The sequence below is a fragment of the Tetrao urogallus genome (genome assembly GCF_951394365.1).
Source record: "Tetrao urogallus genome assembly, chromosome: Z".
Classification (NCBI taxonomy): domain Eukaryota; kingdom Metazoa; phylum Chordata; class Aves; order Galliformes; family Phasianidae; genus Tetrao; species Tetrao urogallus.
Genome location: NC_136816.1, coordinates 73,580,099 through 73,599,913, shown reverse-complemented (window position 1 = coordinate 73,599,913; position 19,815 = coordinate 73,580,099). Strand labels below are relative to the sequence as shown.

Genomic DNA, 19,815 nt, shown 5'->3' with positions numbered 1-19,815 from the left:
GTGTGATGGGAAAGATTCTGTCTCCCAGCATATCCCAGTAGTGCCTTTGTGGGGTTACCAGGGATGCTCTGAGGAGCAGTCTGGCCAGCTTTGGGAATACCATGATCCCAGCTCCATGCCTATGGTACCAGCATAGCTCAGCTTTCACATGGGGTTGTCAGCAGGAGAAAAAAAAACAGTTTTTTTAGCAGCAGTAGATCCCAATTACTCCCCTCTCTTTCGTCACCAAGCTTCTGTAAAAGACGGAGCCCAAATAAAGTCAGAACTTGTAGGGTTAGAGATATCAGCAGACCCTTTGAGAAGGTCAGGAGCAGGGATGGGAGCAGGGAAGACATAGCTGCATCCCTTGGAGCCAAGCAAAAACTCAAACTCTGAATTAAAAGTCTCCTGAGGAGAAATATCCCTCTTCTGTACTTGCTGCCAGTTCTCCTTGATTAATTGGGTGCTTTCCCCCACTCCATTCCTAGCGCATGTTTTTCCACCGGTGATCTCAGTCTTGTTAGAGATGATTCATTGCCTGCAAGATCAGAACTGTTCCAAAAGTTGGAATATTTTGCCTTCAGAAATTCATAGATTTCTCACTGGAAATCCTTACATATATTTTTGAAGCATCAGCCCTGCAAAGGTATTTGTTTTAAAGGCAATCAACGTATGTTGCTTTCTGCAATTAAAAAAAATAAGAATGGATTGGAATGGTTTTCTTTCTGTGGATTTGATGTAAGTTGTCCTCCTTGAATTACTTAGGTTCAAAGCAGGTGATACAGTGTACAGTGCACCTGTTCCCAATAGTTCCCCATCTCTAGAGAGGCAGCTGTAGCAGTAAGTCTTGCTCTGGGGAAAACAACATTTTGTAATGATCTCCCATCCCCCAGCCAGCTGGGATGGAGCTGAGGCAGCTGCAGTGCAGCTCCCATAGGAAACAGCACAAAGAAGTTCAATTAAAATAATTAGTTAATGCCTTTTTTATCTGGTATGATCGCAAATGGAAAAAAAAAAAAAAAAATAAAGCTTGAAATAACTCTTGTACACATTTGTCCCTTCTGATACTGGATGCTTCCCAGCACTGCTCGGAGATCTCTCTGGGAGCTGAAGAGCTCTTGCTCAGTTTCTGTGCAGGGTACAGCCACCTCACAGGTTAAATTCCACAGCAACACCAACAAAAAAAAACAATCCATATTGTTAATGCGGTGATTTAGATTCTGCTTCTGCCCTTGAAAATCAAGAATGCCTGCCATTATGTTAAGCATGTACTGGTTTTGCTTCTGATTAAGCAGTAATGCAGAGTTTGCCTGGTGATTCAGCCTTATGGGGGAATGTACAAATAGAAAATACTGGGCCAAGTACGCCCTGTGGCACAAATCAGTGAAATCTGGCAGTTACCTTGTCATTAATTGCTTGTTGTTCCAGGCTTTTTCCACTAGCCTGCAGATGGTGCAGCAAGCAGAGATGTCTTTTGTGGGCATTTTAAGTGTTCACAGCAAACAAAGCAGTGTACCAGGAGCTGTGGCCACAGCAAGCTGTATTATTATTGCCATAGCAGAGTGGTTCGCAGACAAATGAGATGACGAAAGGGTGAGGTGTAAGCTGAAAAACAGGGCAGGTTCTCTTCAGGATCCTTAGCTTTCCTGATTGCACTCTCTGATTTCAACCCTAGGTCTAATGATTTGAGCATGGGTATCTTTTCATTTTGTATTCCTGTTGTTGTTCCCTGCCATCCCCATGGAGGGACGTGGAGGTCAGGCAGTAGTGAAGTGGAAATAAGAAGATGTTGGATAATTAGTGCTTCAGGTCAGACAGGCCGTTCCTATCTTCCATTTCTTCATAAATGATTACAGAAGTGTAGCTGAGGCAATCTGGGGGGGCTCAGAGAATATTTTTGGACTGTTCGTCTGCAAGCTGTGAAGCTATATGATGCTCTAAGCCTTTGCATGGGCCATCAGAGGAATCCTAGAATCACAGAATGGTTGGATTGAAAGGGACCTTGAAGATCACAGAACCATAGAATAGCTGGGTTGGAAGGAACCTTAGGGCCTCCCCAATTCCAACCCTACCTTGAGCTGGTTTTCCCCCATCAGCTCAAGCTGCCCAGATGCCCATCCTTGGCCTTCGGCATTTTCAGTGAAGAGGCACCCACACTAGGCAGGATTCTTTCAGTTCTAGAAGTGCTATTTTAAAGTATCCAATTTTCTTTCCACTATTGTACAGTCTGGAAATGTACCTCCCCTTCTCTCCGACCCCCAAACCATTTTAGAATATTACGGGGAGGGAAGGAAGATTCCAACTCCCAGGTCTGCCATGTTGCCTTTGGACTGTGAAAGCAGGGTTAACACAGAAGTGCTGAGAAGGGTGAGCAGAGGGAGAGAATCATGTGGACAGAATGCCGGCAGCAAAGCTGGCACATGTTGTTTCATTCGCATGAAAGTATGTTTTATTCATTTGCTGATGATCGTCTTCAGTAGCTGTAAGAGAGAAAAAAAAAAAAAGAGGACGAGAACATTACTGGAAATCTTGATGAAATTCTGCAGCTTTGTCACCTTGCAGCAGCAGCTGGGTGTAGCAAAGGTGGGTTCCTGTGACAGTTTTGCTGGAATTAATACAGGCACTTTTGAATGGATTAAAGCTGTGAATGCCCTATCCCTGAAGGTGCCCAAGGTCAGGTTGAATGGGGCCATGGACCTGGATGGGCTCTAGGGTCCCTTCCAACTCGAGACATTCTAGGATTCTGTGATTTTTGCTTGTTTTTGACGTTTTTGACGTTTTCCCTTGTTTTTGAAACAAACATGCTAGGCCAAGGAATGCTGCAATTGCCGGCTCATGCTTGAGGGAGGAAATGCTGAGGAATACAGAGATGCTCTGTGCAAAGCACATGGATTGTAAGGTGAGGGGATTAAATGGCAGATGACTCCACCATACCACGCTGAAGTCACAATTCCAGTGCCAAAAGCAGCTATGCTGCTTTCACACAGTGTTGCTTTGCCTTCCTAAGCCAGCTTGGGGATGTCAGCACTACAGCGTGGCTCTGCCTGAAATTGTGGAGGAACATGGAGACGAGCACAGATCTCTTCCTAAGTAGCAAATGATGGTGAGGACTGCTATCCCATGGGATAAGGATGGCTTAGCTTATAGCCTGCTGTAGGACATGACAGCGGGGTAACAAGAAGACTAGACAGGGGTTTAGTTTTCAGATACCCTTTCCACTTTCAATTCCTTTGTTAAAGCTCAGACAGTAAGTTCAGTCAGTTTATAAAGGCACATCCTCCATAACCTCTTTGACTTTGCCACATCAGGAAAAAAAAGTGAAAATTTCAAGTAACTCTTGCCCACTTTACTAAGCAGACATTTACGATTCTGACAGACAGGAACTCTCAGCATTGTTCTTGTTTGCCAGCTACTCTCATAAACTGTAAGGACCCCAAACCATTGCATAATGTTTTTATTATCAGGGAAGGTCTTTCCTCATAAATTAATTGACTTTTGAACCAATGAACCCTTCCATGTGAATCTGACACTGGTTCATCTTTTCAAGTGCAAAAAAGGAATTGTGATTTGGCAGTTCTTGTGTCATCCACATCTGTGAAATGCCATCCAATAATGTCACAAATCAAAAGATCCAAAAGACAGACATAATGTAAAAACATGCTAAAAAATATCAACTGCTTGATGCAGAATACTTTCTTTGGTTTAATATAACTAATACTGACTCATAACTTAAATTTAGATTCATCGAAGGATATTCTTGTAGACTGTGAGCCCAGCAGACACATGTCCAAGCCTCATCATTCTTCTTCACCCAGGGCCAAAGCCTTACTCACATGCTGCTGTTTGCTCATGTGGATCCTACTTACTGTCATTTAAAAGAAATGAGAGATGCAGTACAGAGGATGCTGTACCAGAAGCAATTTGTTCCCAGCGAGACCTTTTTAGCTGCACAGGATCATGAAATCATCAAAGTGCCAGGAGAACTTCTCAGAACTAAACTGCCCTATTGCTAAAATAAGCTTTAATTGATTGGGAATTGCAGTGAGCCTGACAATCTGTTCAATTCATTATTATTTTTCCTTTCAAGCTTCAATTCATATGTTCTAAAGTGACTGCACTCTGTTCACACATACCTCCCTGCCCACGCTGCAGGCAAAGAAACCACCCACAGCCCTTGTAGCTCCAGTGGAGCTGCTGGGTATACCTGGAGGAAAGCAAAAATGCTGATTGAGAGTGAAGTTTAAATAAAGATGATGGGAGCGTTCTGTAAATCACTAAATGCCACGCTGTGCTTCCCTCCGCTTGGAGGAGAGATCTCCCGGGGACGTCTCTCCCTGTCAGAGGCATTTCATTCATCTTAGCTTGTAGGGCACTGCATCCCGTAGGCCAGATGCTGTCGTAACCCCTTTGTTGGGGATTAGTAATGGGTTGTGGATGAACTCCCACTCTGCATTCCCAGTTTCGGGTTTTTAAAGAGCTAGCACAACTAACTGGCTACACTCTTGGTTATTTCAATACGTAGCCTGGTGCAGACTCCCTAGAGAAAGGTCAGCGCCACCAACTAAGCTGCTGGTAGACGTGCAGAACTTTGTGCACATGGAAAGGAGCACATTGCTGGGGAGAATCACAGAATCACTGAGGTTGGAAAACACCTCCAAGATCCCCAAGCCCAAGCCCAACCCATTCTCACCATGTCCACTGCCCATGTCCCCATGTGCCATATCTCCACGGTTCTGGAGCACCTCCAGGGACGAAGATTCCACCACCTCCCTAGGCAGCCTGTTCCAATGCCTGACCGAAGAGAAGGGTGCACTGGAAGCAGGAGGACTATAGAGGATGTCAGTGAGGTCAGAAAATGGAGGTTCTTCAATGAAGAATGAGGTGAGGCTCAGGGTCTGCACTACATGGAATCATGGAATCGCATAAATAGGAAGTTGATGAGTACTGAAGCTGGTGGATCAATCACGAGGTGTATACTTTATTACTTCGAATGGAAAATCAGCACAGAACTGTGATAAAAGGACAAAGGTAACCTTTCTGAAGCCCAAATCATATCCTAAAATAGCTCTCTTTGTCTTGATTGTGTAGTATAAAATTTTTGAAGGAATCAATTAGCTTGTTGCTCAGAGAAATCTTTACTACATAGAATTATGGAGTTGTTAAGTTGGAAGGGACCCTTAAAGGCCACCTGGTCCAACTCTACTGTTCTGATCAGTGCTATTCACTGACATAGCAAAATGCATTCTGACATCAAAGTCATTGCTTCTGTGAACTGCATCCAAAATTGTATGCCATATTTTAAGGTTTGTTAATATCTCAGATTAACATTTTAGGGTAAAATTTTGCTCTTAAAATAGTGAAATCAACACAAACTGAGCTTGTCGCCAGTAGATGATGTTGTCACTGTTAGACAGTGTGTGGTTGTTCTTCTGACCATAGAAATGTTTCATTGCATTAACAGCTAGGATATTTTCTGAAAAAAGAAATATCAAAACTTTCATCTGTCACTTTTAACATGGGTGGCACTAGCTCCAGTGCTTCATAGGCATTCACCAGAATGTGAAGTTTGGTTGTTTAAGCTCAGTTTGGTGAAGCCCGTGGGAGTTTTAACTTGATTGGGATAGGTAAGTGCCACCCATGAGCTCCTTTATGGCTCTGGCACCATCGCAGCCTTCTGGTTTTGACCTCCCCTACTGTCTATGAGAACGTGGTTGGAAGGAAACTGGTGGTGATGTAATGGATATCCAGTGTGCAGAACATATGTTATCTCCAGGACACATCCTCCACAGGTAGCTCTGGTGCCAACATGGCTTTTGTCACCCCCTCATGCCTCAACCCAGCTAAATAAACATTTACACTTTAGCTGAATCCTTCCAGCTTCTTTAATACCCAGTTGTAGGCATACAGATTCATGGTGGTAGTGGGACAAGATGTTGTGTTAAGCAATAGGTCGTGCTGATAAATGCATGTTTGATATTGCAAAAGAGTTAATACTTATAGACACATGTTAATAGGTTTCACATTTAGCTGAACCTTACAGGCATTTACATGTGTGCCAGTGCTCAGCTAAATCAGTGGTCTGGCAGTTGACACAAGTATTGTAGAAACTTTCATTTAGAGGAAAAGGAAGGTAGGAGAGTGAGATCTGAAAGATCTGCAGCCTTACAAAGCTGTTAATAATCTGCTCTGTGAAGTTCTTTAACGTGCATAACAAAGAAGGGTGGAGAGTGGCTGAGCAGGCAAGGAGGGAAGCATTCCTGTAGGGGAATGTTGTGCTTATTGTGCTTTACTCTGAACCTGTATGGTCCTGTGAGCTTCATATATTCATTCAGTGATGCATACTGTGATTTAAATAGCTAACAAGACTGATCCTGCTCTCCAACACACGAATGCCCTTGCTTCCAGCTGAAATGAGAGTGCACAGTCAAATGCTGAATCAGATGACTGGTTTAAGGAGAGATGCTTAGCGAAATTCCCAGCCAGACCTGCCCATCAGCAGTGAATTTTTCTGTTTTATTTAAGCTGTAAATAAACTGCAACTCAGAAATAAGGACTACGTGTTGTCCCTTCAGTAAAGTTGTGCTTGGTGCTTGCACAGAAGCAGCACTGAAGACATCAGGAATGAAATCTCTGCAAGATGTGGCACAGAAAACGCTCTCCATGTATGTGTCTGTTTGCTTTGCTCTTTGCATTAGGTTTGCAGTGGTTCTGCACAGAGGTGTCTCAGTGCTGTATCTTCTGATGCAGTGCAGAAGGGTAAGAGGACACAAATCAAAGGCTGCATGACTGCATGTGGCCATGACTGCATGGGGCCTTGCTCAGCTCAAGCGGAATAGCTTGCTGAGATTGTGCACTGTCCCAGTAGCAAATCACTTCAAATGGAGAGGAATAAAGGAAGGAAGGCAGAACGTTTTCCCTAAAACTAGCTGATATTACTATCTGCAAAAGTAGTATCACACTAACAGAAGGTCCTAAGTAGCCAAATTTTCCTCACTGATTCTTCAACTGAGACAAATTTCTTCGGGATGATTTTCAAAGGTACCCATAAAAATCTGGCAAATCAAAGGATTGACTGCATTTTCCTTCACAGGTGCCTTTATTTCTCAGCTTCCCAGTGCAAATCCACTTTCACAGCATTTACATAGCAGCCCCACTGTTCTTCCTGTTGCTGGGGATTAAGTTGCATGTAAATGGTATTGTTCCTGTATGGAAGTATTCTCATGTTCTATGAGCTGACATGTACTGATTATTGAAAGAAACATATTTGGCCTTGCAACTGGTGAGTTTGGTGGGAGGGAATCCAGCCAATGCTGCTGTTTAATTTACAGTCGCCCGTATGTGTGATATTCCCAGTATAATAGAAGTGAGCGCTTCCAAAACAGTTATTTCTCCATCCAAATTGTTATTCTTCTTCTGACCCCGGATGTATTTCCATGTAAGCATTGCCCTGTCCCTTCTTTTCCCTGTGGCTGTCTGTTCCTGGGACAGGGCATTGGGCTGCTGATCTTTGCCTAGCCTCAGGATGACTGCAGTTCTTGCGTGGACAAGTGAAGCCTAAAGCCTTTTGCTGGGCTCATAAATGCAGGTGTGAAGCTTTGAAAGGACTGGTAGGGGGCAGCCAGCCCATGGTAGGGTCCCTTCCAACCCAATCATTCTGTGAAAATCAAGAGAGTCTGAATGGGTGGCATTACCCCAAGGTGTCCTGCCTGCAGGGACTCAAGGTTCAGGTTCATATCTCAAGCACTTTTATTACCTCTGTTGGTTACAACAAAAGCAGCTGCTTGCTGCTTTGCACTGCTGGCTAATGGCATGTTTTGCACACACTGATTTACCTGTTGGAAAATTTATCGACACAAATATTTTCCTGTTACCTTAGACGAGGGTTTATTTCACTATGTTTTGTTGTCAAAATCCCCGTTCCCTGTCCTCCATTTGGGCAAAACAAACCCCTAGCTGTGATGTTTACAAAGCTTTCATTAGAACTTGTTAAAGAAGAGCTGGGAGTAGTAGGCTTTGCTCTCACATCAGCAACAAAAGTGCCATTATTTCCCTGCGAGCAGCATGGAGCCCTCCGGATGACAGGGAGATTTCAGGCAGCTCTGATACTTGTGGGCAAGGTCATGTTCTTTGCCTTTTGCAAAAAGCACTGCTCCCCGCAGAGAGCAATCAGAATATTTGTCTCTTTAAGTGAATCTGAGAGGCACGCTGCACGCGGCTGCTGCAGGGCTGCTCCGTGCCTCCAGTACATCAGCATGCAGGAACTGAGAGCGTGTCCTTGAAGGATGCTCAGCGTCCTTGCTCACTCTGTAGGAATAACTAGGGGAAATGCAGGAGCCCAAACAGTGAGTGGTATGTGAGTACAGCATCACATTTGGCACTCAAACCTGTAATACCAGTGGCACATTGCTTCCCTGCCAGGCTGACCAGATTGCTGTTGTTGTTTTTGCAGGGGACTGAAGGAAACCCTCATGACTGCTCCGCACTCATTCCTCAATAGCACACCCTGATCACGTCTCCGTGCGAGCACATTGCACTGGGATTGCTGAGCAGAAGCAGCAAGAAGCTGATGGCGATGCGTTTCCAGCACGGGCTGCCAGAGCCCTCTGTTTGCCATTGGCTGCTGTTTTCTGGTTTATTTGCAGCTTCCCCCATCTGGAATATGAAAATTGGATTGGAGTAGGTAATTGCTAGCAGCGGGTTTTTGAGAGAGGCTTTGTGGGAGTGGAATGCCTCTTGCACAGCACTGCCTGCGCTGAAAGAGCTCTGGTTTTAGATGTTAGCCACGTCTGAATCTCTGGGAAACTTTACCGTGGGAGCACTGCGCACAGTCCTGGAGCTGACAGCCAAAGAGGCACGGAGGGGGCAGACAATGGGATGCCCTGTCCTTGGGTTGCTCCAAGAACAGACACCTGGAGCTCCCCTTGGCTGCCCTGCAAAACAAGCGTGAAGGTGACCATGGACTGAATCATACCCAACGGAGATCCCACAGCTGTTAAGGATGGGATACACAGACCCCTCGTCGGGCAGGGATTTGCTGGGGAACAGAACTTTGTTCTTCATCTTCATCTGCGCCTTCGCTGTGGTCACCCTGCTGCAGCAGATCCTCTACGGGAGGAACTATCTCAAAAGGTAAGGGGTGAGACTGAGTGGAAAAGTTGCCTTCTCCAACCAGTTTTGCTGGTCTGAACCACCTCCTGGCATTGTGCTGGCAGTACGAACCTCTTGTCGGTCTGGGAGAGTGTATCCGGCATCTGCAGTGTCTGTTTGATTATTAATAACAGCATGAGGCATTTTGTACTGACTTGTGTTATTGGCATTTATTGACTCATGCTTTTAGGATATCTTCACCTTGGTTTTTCTTAATTCTCAGCTGTTATTAAAGACTGGGTCTCACTTAGGATGTAACTGTGCCACCTGAATTTTTATTTTGACCAGACCCTGCCATCCAGGCTTTTCACTCCACGTAAGTTGAAGCTGAAATGCTTTCAGAGGTTGAACTAAGGCAGCATGGTTACTGCTTAAACTTTGGCGTTGTTAGAAACAAACATGCCAAGGCCATTCCTAAAATCAGCATAACAATGCTAGTATTCCAAACAGCAGAGAAAGCACTTGTTTTTTTCCCTGCTGTATTCTAGTGAATTTGCTGCTGAAGCTGCTGTGTTGTAGAGCACATCAGCCTTTGATCTGAAACAGTGCTGCTCGTGTTACAGCAAAAACCAGTGGGGATCTCCAAGTACTTAAACTCGACCCATGCAGAGTTTATTTTGCTTAAATCTAGTTTGAAGAGTTATGGCTGATACGATTTTATAACGGGGAATGTTTGTCTTGAGGGCTCTGAGGTAAGTAGGCAGCTGCTGTGGAATTTTTTATGGGAACTGAGCTGTAACTCGCCAAAAGAGATCAATGGTTTGGCTCCTGATTTGCAGTGCTAAGAGCAAGGAAAATACTGACAAATCAGCAAACATTTCTTGCCAAGAGGGGAAATAGCAAGCGTAGTGTTAATATGTATGGACAGATGTGTTGTGGGTTAGCTGAGCAGTTCGTGTGCCATGCTCAGTGGTGAGGGGTGATGGTTTGGGCAGCTCCCTTACAGAAAGATGTGACTAGATTGGAAGGAACCAAAGGAAAAGAGCAAGAATGAGCTGAATTGCAGAAGGCACAGCAGATAATTGCTTGTTTACCTTGGAGAAAATTGAGGGGAGATATGATAACCATCTTGAAATATCCAGTGTTTGGAAAGATGAAGGTAACGAGCACATTTCGGTGACAGCTCATGGGGTGACAAGAAGTCATGTGTTTTAATTACAACATAAAAGATTTGTTTCACAAAAAGAGAAAACTTCTAAAGCATAAGGCTACCTAAGGAGGTATTAAATCTCTGTCTTTGAGGGCTGCAGGAACCCATCAGATAGACCAGGATGGTGTTGCTGCCACAAGGATAACCTGATACCCACGTGAGGTCTCATTTTGCCTTACTTTTCCAATTTGTCCTGTAGGCCTTGGAGCCAGTAACTGGTTTTCCTATGTGCAAGTGATTGCAGGAGGATTAGTGCTGACAGATAGATCCCAAGTAGAGATGGAAGTGAGAAATGGCCAAGTGAAAATACAATAGTGAGAAGATATAACGGAAGACTTTCTTTTGGGGTTAGTCTGGGTGCTACCACATGCCCTGGGACAGCCAGCATGGAATGCAAAATGAGCGATGTTCAATTCCTAGATTTGCTAGGAAAAGCTTTGGTTTTGAGCAGTGCCATTCAAGGAGCTCAGGCAAAGAATCGTGCATTCGTTTTGTCTCTGTGACTGCAAAACACGGCTGTTTTTTGTTTCTTTTTAATCCAGCTTGTGATGATTTGTCATTTTTCCTTCTTTTTCTCACACAAAATATCTCCAGGCAGGTTTCTCCCTCACTTAATGGGAAAAAGCACTCAGAGTCCTTTCTGCTGGGCAGTGCTAGTTCTGTTGGCTGCAGAAATAACAATTCAGAATGTGGCAGTCTCAGGCTGCCAGTTATTAAGGACAGAAAAAGTCACATATCAGCCTACGTCCTTACCATAACATCATCATGAAGATACTTCTTTCCCTGAGGTGCATTACAGTAACTGATGTTGGGTTTCTTGCCACTGGCTGTAACTTGTGCCCAGTCTCCTCTTTCACAAATCCCTGCTAGGAGCTGTGAGGCTCCTTGGGCACGTTACATCTCGCACCTTCAGGTCTGTGGTGGTTTTGGAGAGCATCTTTGCAGAGAAGTGGGATATTTATAGCCTCGGAGCCTCTTGCCAAGCTGGAGCCTGGGGACGCTGCCTAAACCCAAAGCCATTTACATGCTGGGATCCAACATGCTGTCTGGTTTATGACAGCATTTGCTTGATATCATCCCAACCTCTGCAACAGTAACAGCCCTCTGGGCCTCCTCCCAAGGCAGCAGGAAGAAATTCCGTTGTGTATTTAGGCAAAGCTGAAAATTGCCCTGAAATACTCTTCTGCTAAATGTGCAATGCTTTTGAGCCTAAATATAACACAAGGCTGGCTTGTTCCTCTGCAAGGAGATGGTGGAAATGGCTAATGTCCAGCGAGACTGAAACCAAGCAGCTAAAAAAGGGAGCTTGGACAGAATATTGGGGCTGCATCAGCTCCTCCACTGATGGCTGGACTTGGTGGTCTTAGATCAATCTTAATCATTCTGTGATTCTATTACGAGGGATTTGGTCCCCCATAAGGGGTATGGACAAAGTGGTGTTTGTTAGGAGTGGAAAACACACAGTTTGTTGGGAGCCAGATGGAAATGTGAGCTGTATGGTTGTGAGCTCTGCTCTGCGCTGAAGAAGTAGAGAACAGGCTGGCTGCATTGCCAGCAACACTCCTCAAGCTCCCATGGACACTGGTGGCCCTCCATCCACCCATGGCCATGCCCCAAGCCCACGGGGACAGTAGGGCTGCAGAGAAGATTGAATCTCCAGGAGAGGAACAGCACTCAGAGAAATTCAAGAAGGGTTCCAGGCTTGGTGAAGTTCTCTCTTTCCCAGGTTTCCAAGTTTTCACTCATTTTTCACTTACCATATAAATGTTGTTCATTTCCTTTGGCTGCTGCTTTGTAATGTGCCTTTGGAAAGCAGAGTCCTGCCCGCCTTTTTTTTACTCTTTTTCCTTTTTTCCATCTCTTAGCAGTGCTCTCAGGAAAGGCATCCCCATAGCAGCTGAAGTCTGAATTAGAGTTAAGCTCCACGACTTCAGAAAGCTGTGGTCTATGATGCTCCTTATCCCGAGTAAAAAGGATGATGAAATGAGATATAATTAAGGGACTTTAATACAGATCTCTGGGGTAATTATTTTTATTTTAGGATTAATGGGATGATTAAAAGCCCACTGGATTGATCTGTTAAAGTAGGTTAAACGCTGTGGACTTCTGCTTAAACCCAGAGCTTTTGCTTGCTGTTGTATTAACTTATCTCTCCAGTGCTCAGCTTTTGGCTGAATTTTCCTTTGGATCAGATGCTCAGCTGAGGGCTGGCCTTCTTTTTGTGAGCCCTTGTTTGGTCAGCAGGGAATAGCCCTGGATTACATCCGGAAACTGCCAGTACTGTATAAACTGCTGAAATGGTCCCTGTTCTCCTCTTCCAACCTGTAGCATGGAATAAATCAATAGAATAATACTTGAATATTACTTTGCTAGATATCTATGTTCTGTTGACAGGATTTTCACGGAATACTGGTTTTCTGACTTCTGCACAGAGTGAGAGCCTGCTGAAGAAGTGAATCTGCCCATTTAAAAACATTTTTGAGTAGGGTGAGAGCACTTTTGCAAAGATATTGAAGACTTTCAGCAGTGGTTACTATAGAGTCTGTCATGTATGAAAACACAAAGAATTACTTAGCAAGGAAGAGCAAACCTTCCCATGCAGCAGAATGCCTTGTTTGAAAGCTTTATGTCTTTTAAGTGAGATTTAAAAAAAAACAAACATTCTATGTATGTCTTTGTACCTTATAATTAATACCAGACTCTCATAGGTTTATACCACCATTTTGGTATTTTTGAAGTAGCTTAGCAGATGAGCTCCCAGATGTATTTAACCCTTTATTTATCCTCTTAAGAAAGGTAACGTAAATACAGCAGGAGCAAATAGAAGACAGTGAACAAACGTGGACTGCATCTTGAAGGAGTCATGTGGTTTGCAGAGTGCTGTAACGCAAGATCAGATCTCCCTTATATCAGGGCCAAATTTCTTTCCATTTAAATATTTCTCCCAGGAGACAAGCTGAAGGTCACCCCATGATTCATCTAACGCACATTTATCTAATTATCTCTGTGCCTCCACTGTTTCTAACCAGAAATATTATCCAAGTGGAATGACATGCGACCCATGAGGCGTCTGGCTGAATCCCTGACAGGCTTGTGAAGCAGCTCTTGGTTGTGTTGGTTTTCTTCAGAGGAAAAGAGTGCTGGAAACTTCAGGAGATGTGAAAGTCTTGAAGCTATATGGACAAATATGTGTATGCATGGAAAACACACACAGGATGTGGCTGTCCTCTGAAGATGCTGGATGTATCCCAGCAGATCAGAGAAGCTGAGACTTCTCAGGAGCATTTCAAGGTGTGACGGGGATCACGGAGCTGGCATCCACATCTTGGGAAGCTGGTATCCCCATCTTACCATCAAGTGGCTAAAGTTTTGGTACCAGAGCATGGAGGCATGTTGCTTCCTATCTTGGATTCCCTGGAAGCAATCTTTAATGCAGAAATTAGGCAGGAATTTAATCCCTGCTTCCTGTAGACTTGCTTTGTTGCTAGCCTCGTTGTGTTGCACCTTCAAGTGGTTAGAAAAGCGAGTCCCTCAACTGCCAAACCTTGTCCATTCCTCAGATGACAGTAATTTAAAGCAATGGGAGTCAGTTATTCCAATATTTTGCATATTCAAATTGCATTATCGTCAGTGTGTTAGACCATGCTCCTTCCTGAGCTCAGAGAGCTGTGAGGCACTGCAGTGACACACAGATGCTTTCCTCTTTCCCAGTGGCCACTGGGTGATCCCTGTTCTCCACAAACCAGCTGCATAGATTTTGAATTGTGTTTGGAGCTCTGCAGAAGCTTTGTATCCTGGAGTGGTGGATTGCAGATGTCCTGTTACCTGCTGAAAAGTGACCCTCATGACCCTGTCAGCAGTGGCATCGTGGCAGCTGCTCACATCTGTGGCCACTGTTAAAGATGTCGTGGCCACTTGGTCTTTGATTTTTGTCCTGATAGGGTTTTCTGTTTCTTCTTACGCTTGCTGCAAATCATGTTCAGACAAAATTGCTGCTCAAAGCTTTGTGTTTTCTGACTTTCACTGTGCGTAATTCTTACCCTTGATTGCTTTTTCATCTTACTCCTTGTTTTTTTAATTCAAGTGTTTTCATTGCTCAGCAGTCCGTGCCTCCCTCAGGCAAATTGCTGACTTAACCTCTCATTTCCTTGAGGTATCTTTGCCCTCCACTGCTCGCATCCATTTTGCATTCCCACTGGCCTTGCAAGTAGTCACTGTCCTTGCATGTCCTCTTCAGCTAGTTAGCTTTATGCTTTAGTTCCTGTGATGAAAACCCTAACAGCAAGCTCCATCATTAGTAGTTTTTTGGTACTTCCCATAAGAAAAATGCAGCCAGAGCTCAGCCAGATGAAAAATTTGGCCAGTCAACAGCAAAGAAGGCTTGCACAAATGGGAATCCTCATCCGTGGAGTTGTTCAAGAAACTTGTAGAAGTGGTAGCTGGGGACATGGTCACTGGGCATGGCGGGGGTGGGTTAGGGTTGATCTTGGGGATACTGGAAGTCTTATCCAATGTTTGTGATTCTGTAGGATGAGTCCTGCTGCTTGTACACACAGGAAGAGTATTGCCTACTAATGAGGCTGTAATACAGTACAAACACTGATTTTAACAGTGTTGCTTGTCATGTTCCACCCATTTCTTCAGTACAGTTGAGCTCTGGGGGTATGTTTACATTGGAGAATATAGCACTGTGTAGGAACACTTGACCTGGTACTAAATATATTAGCCTTGGAAACATGAGATGCATAGTAATTAGCTCAGTCAGATCTCTCACACTGTGGTGAGATTTCTCTTGGCACCCATGCTGTGTCAGGTATCTTTGCACTGAGCTCTAGCCTCCAATATCATAGTTTGTTGCCATCTTACAGTATTTGTGATTTCATGTTGCAGTCTGAGCTTGGGACTTGATCAGTCTTTTCTGTTGATGAATTCACTGCGTCACTGTCAACTCACTCTGTGATGGGTGTTGTGCTTCCCCTAATGATTACAAATGATATTTTAATTTTGAACACTTGTAACAAAGCACTTATTTTGTGTTACTCCTTGGATATGTATCTTCCAGCTATAGAAAAGGAATGTTTAACTTCTTTCATCTTTCTTGGGAAGTAATTTTTAATCAGATTTTTGAGAAGTCGCATGTGAATATCTGATGTAAAATTTATCCAAGAAGTGATATGTGCTATATGAAACAAAACTTTTTTTTTTTTTTTGCCTGTATAATAGCAGTTATAATCCAGAAGCTTCCCACCTATGTTTCCAATTTTGCTCTTTGTGCTAGTCAAAATATACTCCTCCACCACTCTATAACTAGTGCTTCCATCCAACATGCAAAGCCAGGCTTGTCTTTCACACAGCACAGTATGGGCCAATTGATGTAACCAAGTGGATATGGGATCATGGGGTCTGTATTATTCCACGTTATTCATATTATTTCATATTGCTCTCTGCTAACATGGTGAGAATAAATATGAGTATTTTTTCCCTGATTTTACTGGAGAAATAAGAAATTCTCTAAGCTTGACAAGTCAGATTCCAATCTATTTTCACTGAATGCAGATGTGGCTTTTAATAAACCACTGAAATAAGACTTTGCTTTCACTTGCTGCCATCTAATGTAATTGTCTTCAGTGACCAAATCTAGGTCTGATTCATTTCAGTGACTGTTTTCAATCACCCTAATCTGCAGGTTGTTTGTGCATACCACTGGTTTTGTTATATTTTCCGTCCGCCCTGTGGACATTGTGAGTCACATTTTCCCTATTTTGCAGGAAAGGAGGGACTGGATCTCAAGGTGATTAACCATCTGACTCTGCTGTACCCCTCTGACATCCCTGTTACTAGTCTGGGGGGATCATTTTCCATTTTCAAAGAGAGCAGCATGATCATTTAACACCACAGTCTTCAATTCCTCCTCTCAAGGGCACAAGGATTTTGGGGAAACCATTGCTCTAATCTCCAAACATCTGCTGTGCAGGAGCTGTTTCTTGTTTGGATGATGGCGGTGGGTTTGTGCTTTGCTCCCTGCTGCTTCCACAGCTGGTCTTGACAGCCCTTCACAATTACCACTGCTCCGTTAATTTTCCTGCTCTTTTTCACCCTCTCCCTCTGTTCTTACATTACAGCAGCATTTATTTGACCACATACTGATTCAACATTTGCAGTTAACAATTAGAATCAAACTGTTGCTTTGACATTTACCTGAAATTCAAGGTCTGTGTTGCCAAGAATTCCAGCTTGAATTTGTTCATCACCAGGTCTAGACTACTCATTCTCACATATCTTAGGGGCATGTCCCGTGGTTCACAGAATCACAAAATCACAGAATTGTAGGGGTTGGAAGGGACCTCCAGAGATCATCGAGTCCAACCCCCCTGCCAAAGCAGGTTCCCTACAGCAGGTCGCACAGGTCGGCATCCAGGCAGGTCTTGAACATCTCCAGAGAAGGAGACTCCACCACCTCCCTGGGCAGCCTGTTCCAGTGCTCCGTCACCTCACCGTAAAGAAGTTCTTGCGCATGTTTGTGCGGAACTTCCTATGCTGCAGCTGATGTCCGTTTCCCCTTGTCCTGTCTCCACTCAACCACTGAAAAGAGTCCGGCCTCACCATTCTGGTTAATGATGTCCATCAACTAGCACTCAATCTGGCTACTGCAGAACTTCCTTGATAAGAAATTTACACAGGACACTATCACTATTTCTGGTCATTACATCATTTATAAGGTCTTCACTTGTCATCATCAGCCTCACCTGTTAGGGAAATGTGCTAATTTTAGAAGGAAATAACATGAAGGCACACTGAACAGAGGGTAGCTCCACAATGGTAATCATTACGGATTATCCCTGGCTCTCATTTTTTTTTTAATCTTTGACACTGTTAAAATACAAAGGAAACCTCTACATAATTTCCTCTGCTTTCCTCTCTTTCTTTTAATCTTCTTTTACCCTCTTTTTTTGTCCTGCTTATTTTTTATCTGCCTTTTCTATGTTCTCATCCTGCACGTGCTTTCCTATTGCAATTCTGACTCAAAAAAGTTCAGCTTACCCCTTCTTTGTCTACCTGTTGAGGTGTAGCTAGTTTTGAGAGTGAGTTTAGCTGACAGAATATACTGTTGGAGCAGTCCATCACTCTCATGTTTTCTCAGTCTGTTTGCAGATCTGGACAAGAGTTATTAGCCCTTAAAATTCACAAATAGAAGATCAGAAAATAATACACTTTCAAAATTGCAATCTCCTGGTTCAAGGCTGATTGAAATCAATGGTAAAACTTGCAGTAATCTTGTTAGGAACAGAATTAATTCAGGTCAGTGTTATTAAATGTTTCATCCTGCTCAGTCTTAATACTCCAAGTCATTGTTTGTGAAAGCTTTTCTTACTAGCAGGAATAGGTTTATCATCACTCCAGAAAATGCCATACTTTACCTTAATCTCAGGCTTGCAGTGAGACACAGTCCTATGAGCTGTGGTTGTATAAGTAAGCTCTTATGGTGTCAAGCTCTATAGAACCTGTTAGAGAAAAGCACTGTGTCCATTGCTCTTGTCTTGCTCAAGGTCAGACACTTGGCTTGCTCCTGATCCCAATTTCAGCTCACCACCTCAGGTTGTGTCCTTACCATCTAGAGGAAGAAACGTCGTACGCAGACCCTCTGCCCTCGTTGGATATTTCTGTGCTTCAGTTAGATCCCATTCTACCATTTCAAAGCTAAGTATTTTAAGCTGCTCTTCACAAGACATATCTACCATTCCTCAGTGTTAATCTTCCTGATCTCCTGCTGGATCTTACTCAAGATATGTGTGTCCTCTTGTAAACTTCCTCAGCTGCAGGACACAGTGTTTCCAAAAAGTCCCAATGAGAGGAGGGATTGGAGAGTGATTTCATCATATATTTTGCTATAGGGGCAGATTTTTAAGGGCTTAAATTGTCTTTTTTAAGGACATTTACATTGAAATGAAACACTTCTCCAAAGGAGTCGTGAGTGTCATAATGTGTTAGACTGTGGTGCATCATGAGTGTTATTTCAGCAAGCCTGAAGTGAAGGTGTCTTAGTAAAAGTGAGAATTTTCTCATGGATTTTTTTTTTTTTCTTCGCACCATCCTCTTTGTAGAAATCATCTCCTGGGGCAACCTCAGCTGGTTAAAGCTAAGAGCAATGTCAGAGGCGTAGGACTCCCTGATGAGCAATAGCACTGCTTTACCTGTTGGCATTATGGTATAACCCACACACTGTTGGATGTGCTTTTACAAGTGGACGGGATGCCATCTCCGTCTTCAGCTCAGATCACTCCCTACCTCCTTCAGAATTCCTTTTTTAATGCCCCTTGTCTGTCTTTATCTTCCAGGGCTGCTAACTGCTGCCAGTCAGACTGGAGGATGGATGGGATCTGAGAGTCCTTGTGACTACCTGTGGACCCAGTGGGGTCCTGGATGCCCTTTCTTTTGGGCAAAGCAGGCTGTCAGATTGCTTCCTGCACAGCCCTGCCAGGAAGTTAGCATGCAGTACTGGCAGCACCGAATGTTCATAGTGCAGCTGCCAGCCCTCTGAAATCATTTTGTTAAAGTTGTGTTAAAATGGAGAAGATTAAAAATAACAATTCGTTGTCTTCTGAGCGATCGGAAGGATTTGACTAGTGTTGTCAAATGTTTCTTCAGATCCAACTTTTTTAAATATGCATTCGATTTCTACTTTAGGTGGGGTTCCCAGGATTACAGAATAGATTATTCGCAGTCACAGAATCCCATAATGGTTAGTTTGGGAGGAATCTTAAAGCCCATCCAGTTCCAGCTCCTGCTGAAATCTGAGGAATGCAGGCACCCTGGGATATGCAGTAAATTTGTGAAAGTTTGGAAAATGGGGAGTTGTGATGGTTGTGATCATTTGCATTTGCTTAAAACATATCCTCTTCCCAAAAAGGGGGAAGCAGCAATATGGTGTGACTTAGAGAAGTCATCAACTACTGCAAACAATGATAAATTCTCTGGTGGCATGGCTAGAAGAGGCTAGAGGAGGAACCCAAGTCCCACCATATATAATAGCTACAGTAGATGTGAAGTTGAAGCTTGGAGGGTTTATTTCTTTGACCCTAGAGTTTTCCACATCGGTCCACAGCTTTCTGTACTCTGGGACTGAAATTTCCACTATGCTTCATGCATCCGTATGTGGTTCTGAGCACTGGCCCTCCATTTTGCTTGGTTGGGGTGACTGGTGGTGCTTTCAGAAAAGGGCTTGTAGAGTCCATTGGAAGTGAAAATTAATGGTTTGCACTGCTAAGGTAATGAATTGTGGCTCTTGATATCTTTTTGTTGTTTTTGACAATGTTTGTGTCTTAGTCACATTTCTGTCTTAAGAAAAAGGACGTGAGAACTTGTGCTGATAGACTTAACCTAATGAATGGTATCAAATACCAACTGCCTCGTTTTCTTGCTAGAGGGCTGCAGTTTAGCTGGCAGAATGGAGAGGAATTGGCCAATTGGACCGGCACCTTTAATTTCACGGATGACGGAGCAGTGAAGAGTGGCAGTGACACAGGCACCAGGTACTGGCA

General features: G+C 43.7%; 1 protein-coding gene across 3 annotated transcripts in view; it reads left to right on the top strand.

Moving 5' to 3' along the window:
• Positions 1 to 8,977: 8,977 nt before the first annotated feature.
• ST8SIA5 (ST8 alpha-N-acetyl-neuraminide alpha-2,8-sialyltransferase 5) overlaps positions 8,978 to 19,815 on the top strand; it is a gene marked incomplete at both ends in the record, with an annotated part of 30,753 nt that continues 19,915 nt past the window's right edge. For 2 of the 3 annotated variants that reach the window (XM_079548083.1, XM_079548082.1), the window contains one exon: positions 8,978 to 9,108. In XM_079548083.1, coding sequence (XP_079404209.1) covers positions 8,978 to 9,108 — 131 coding nt within the window. Of the gene's footprint in view, positions 9,109 to 19,698; positions 19,807 to 19,815 lie in introns of all 3 variants that reach the window. The other variant, XM_079548081.1, reaches the window with a different exon arrangement.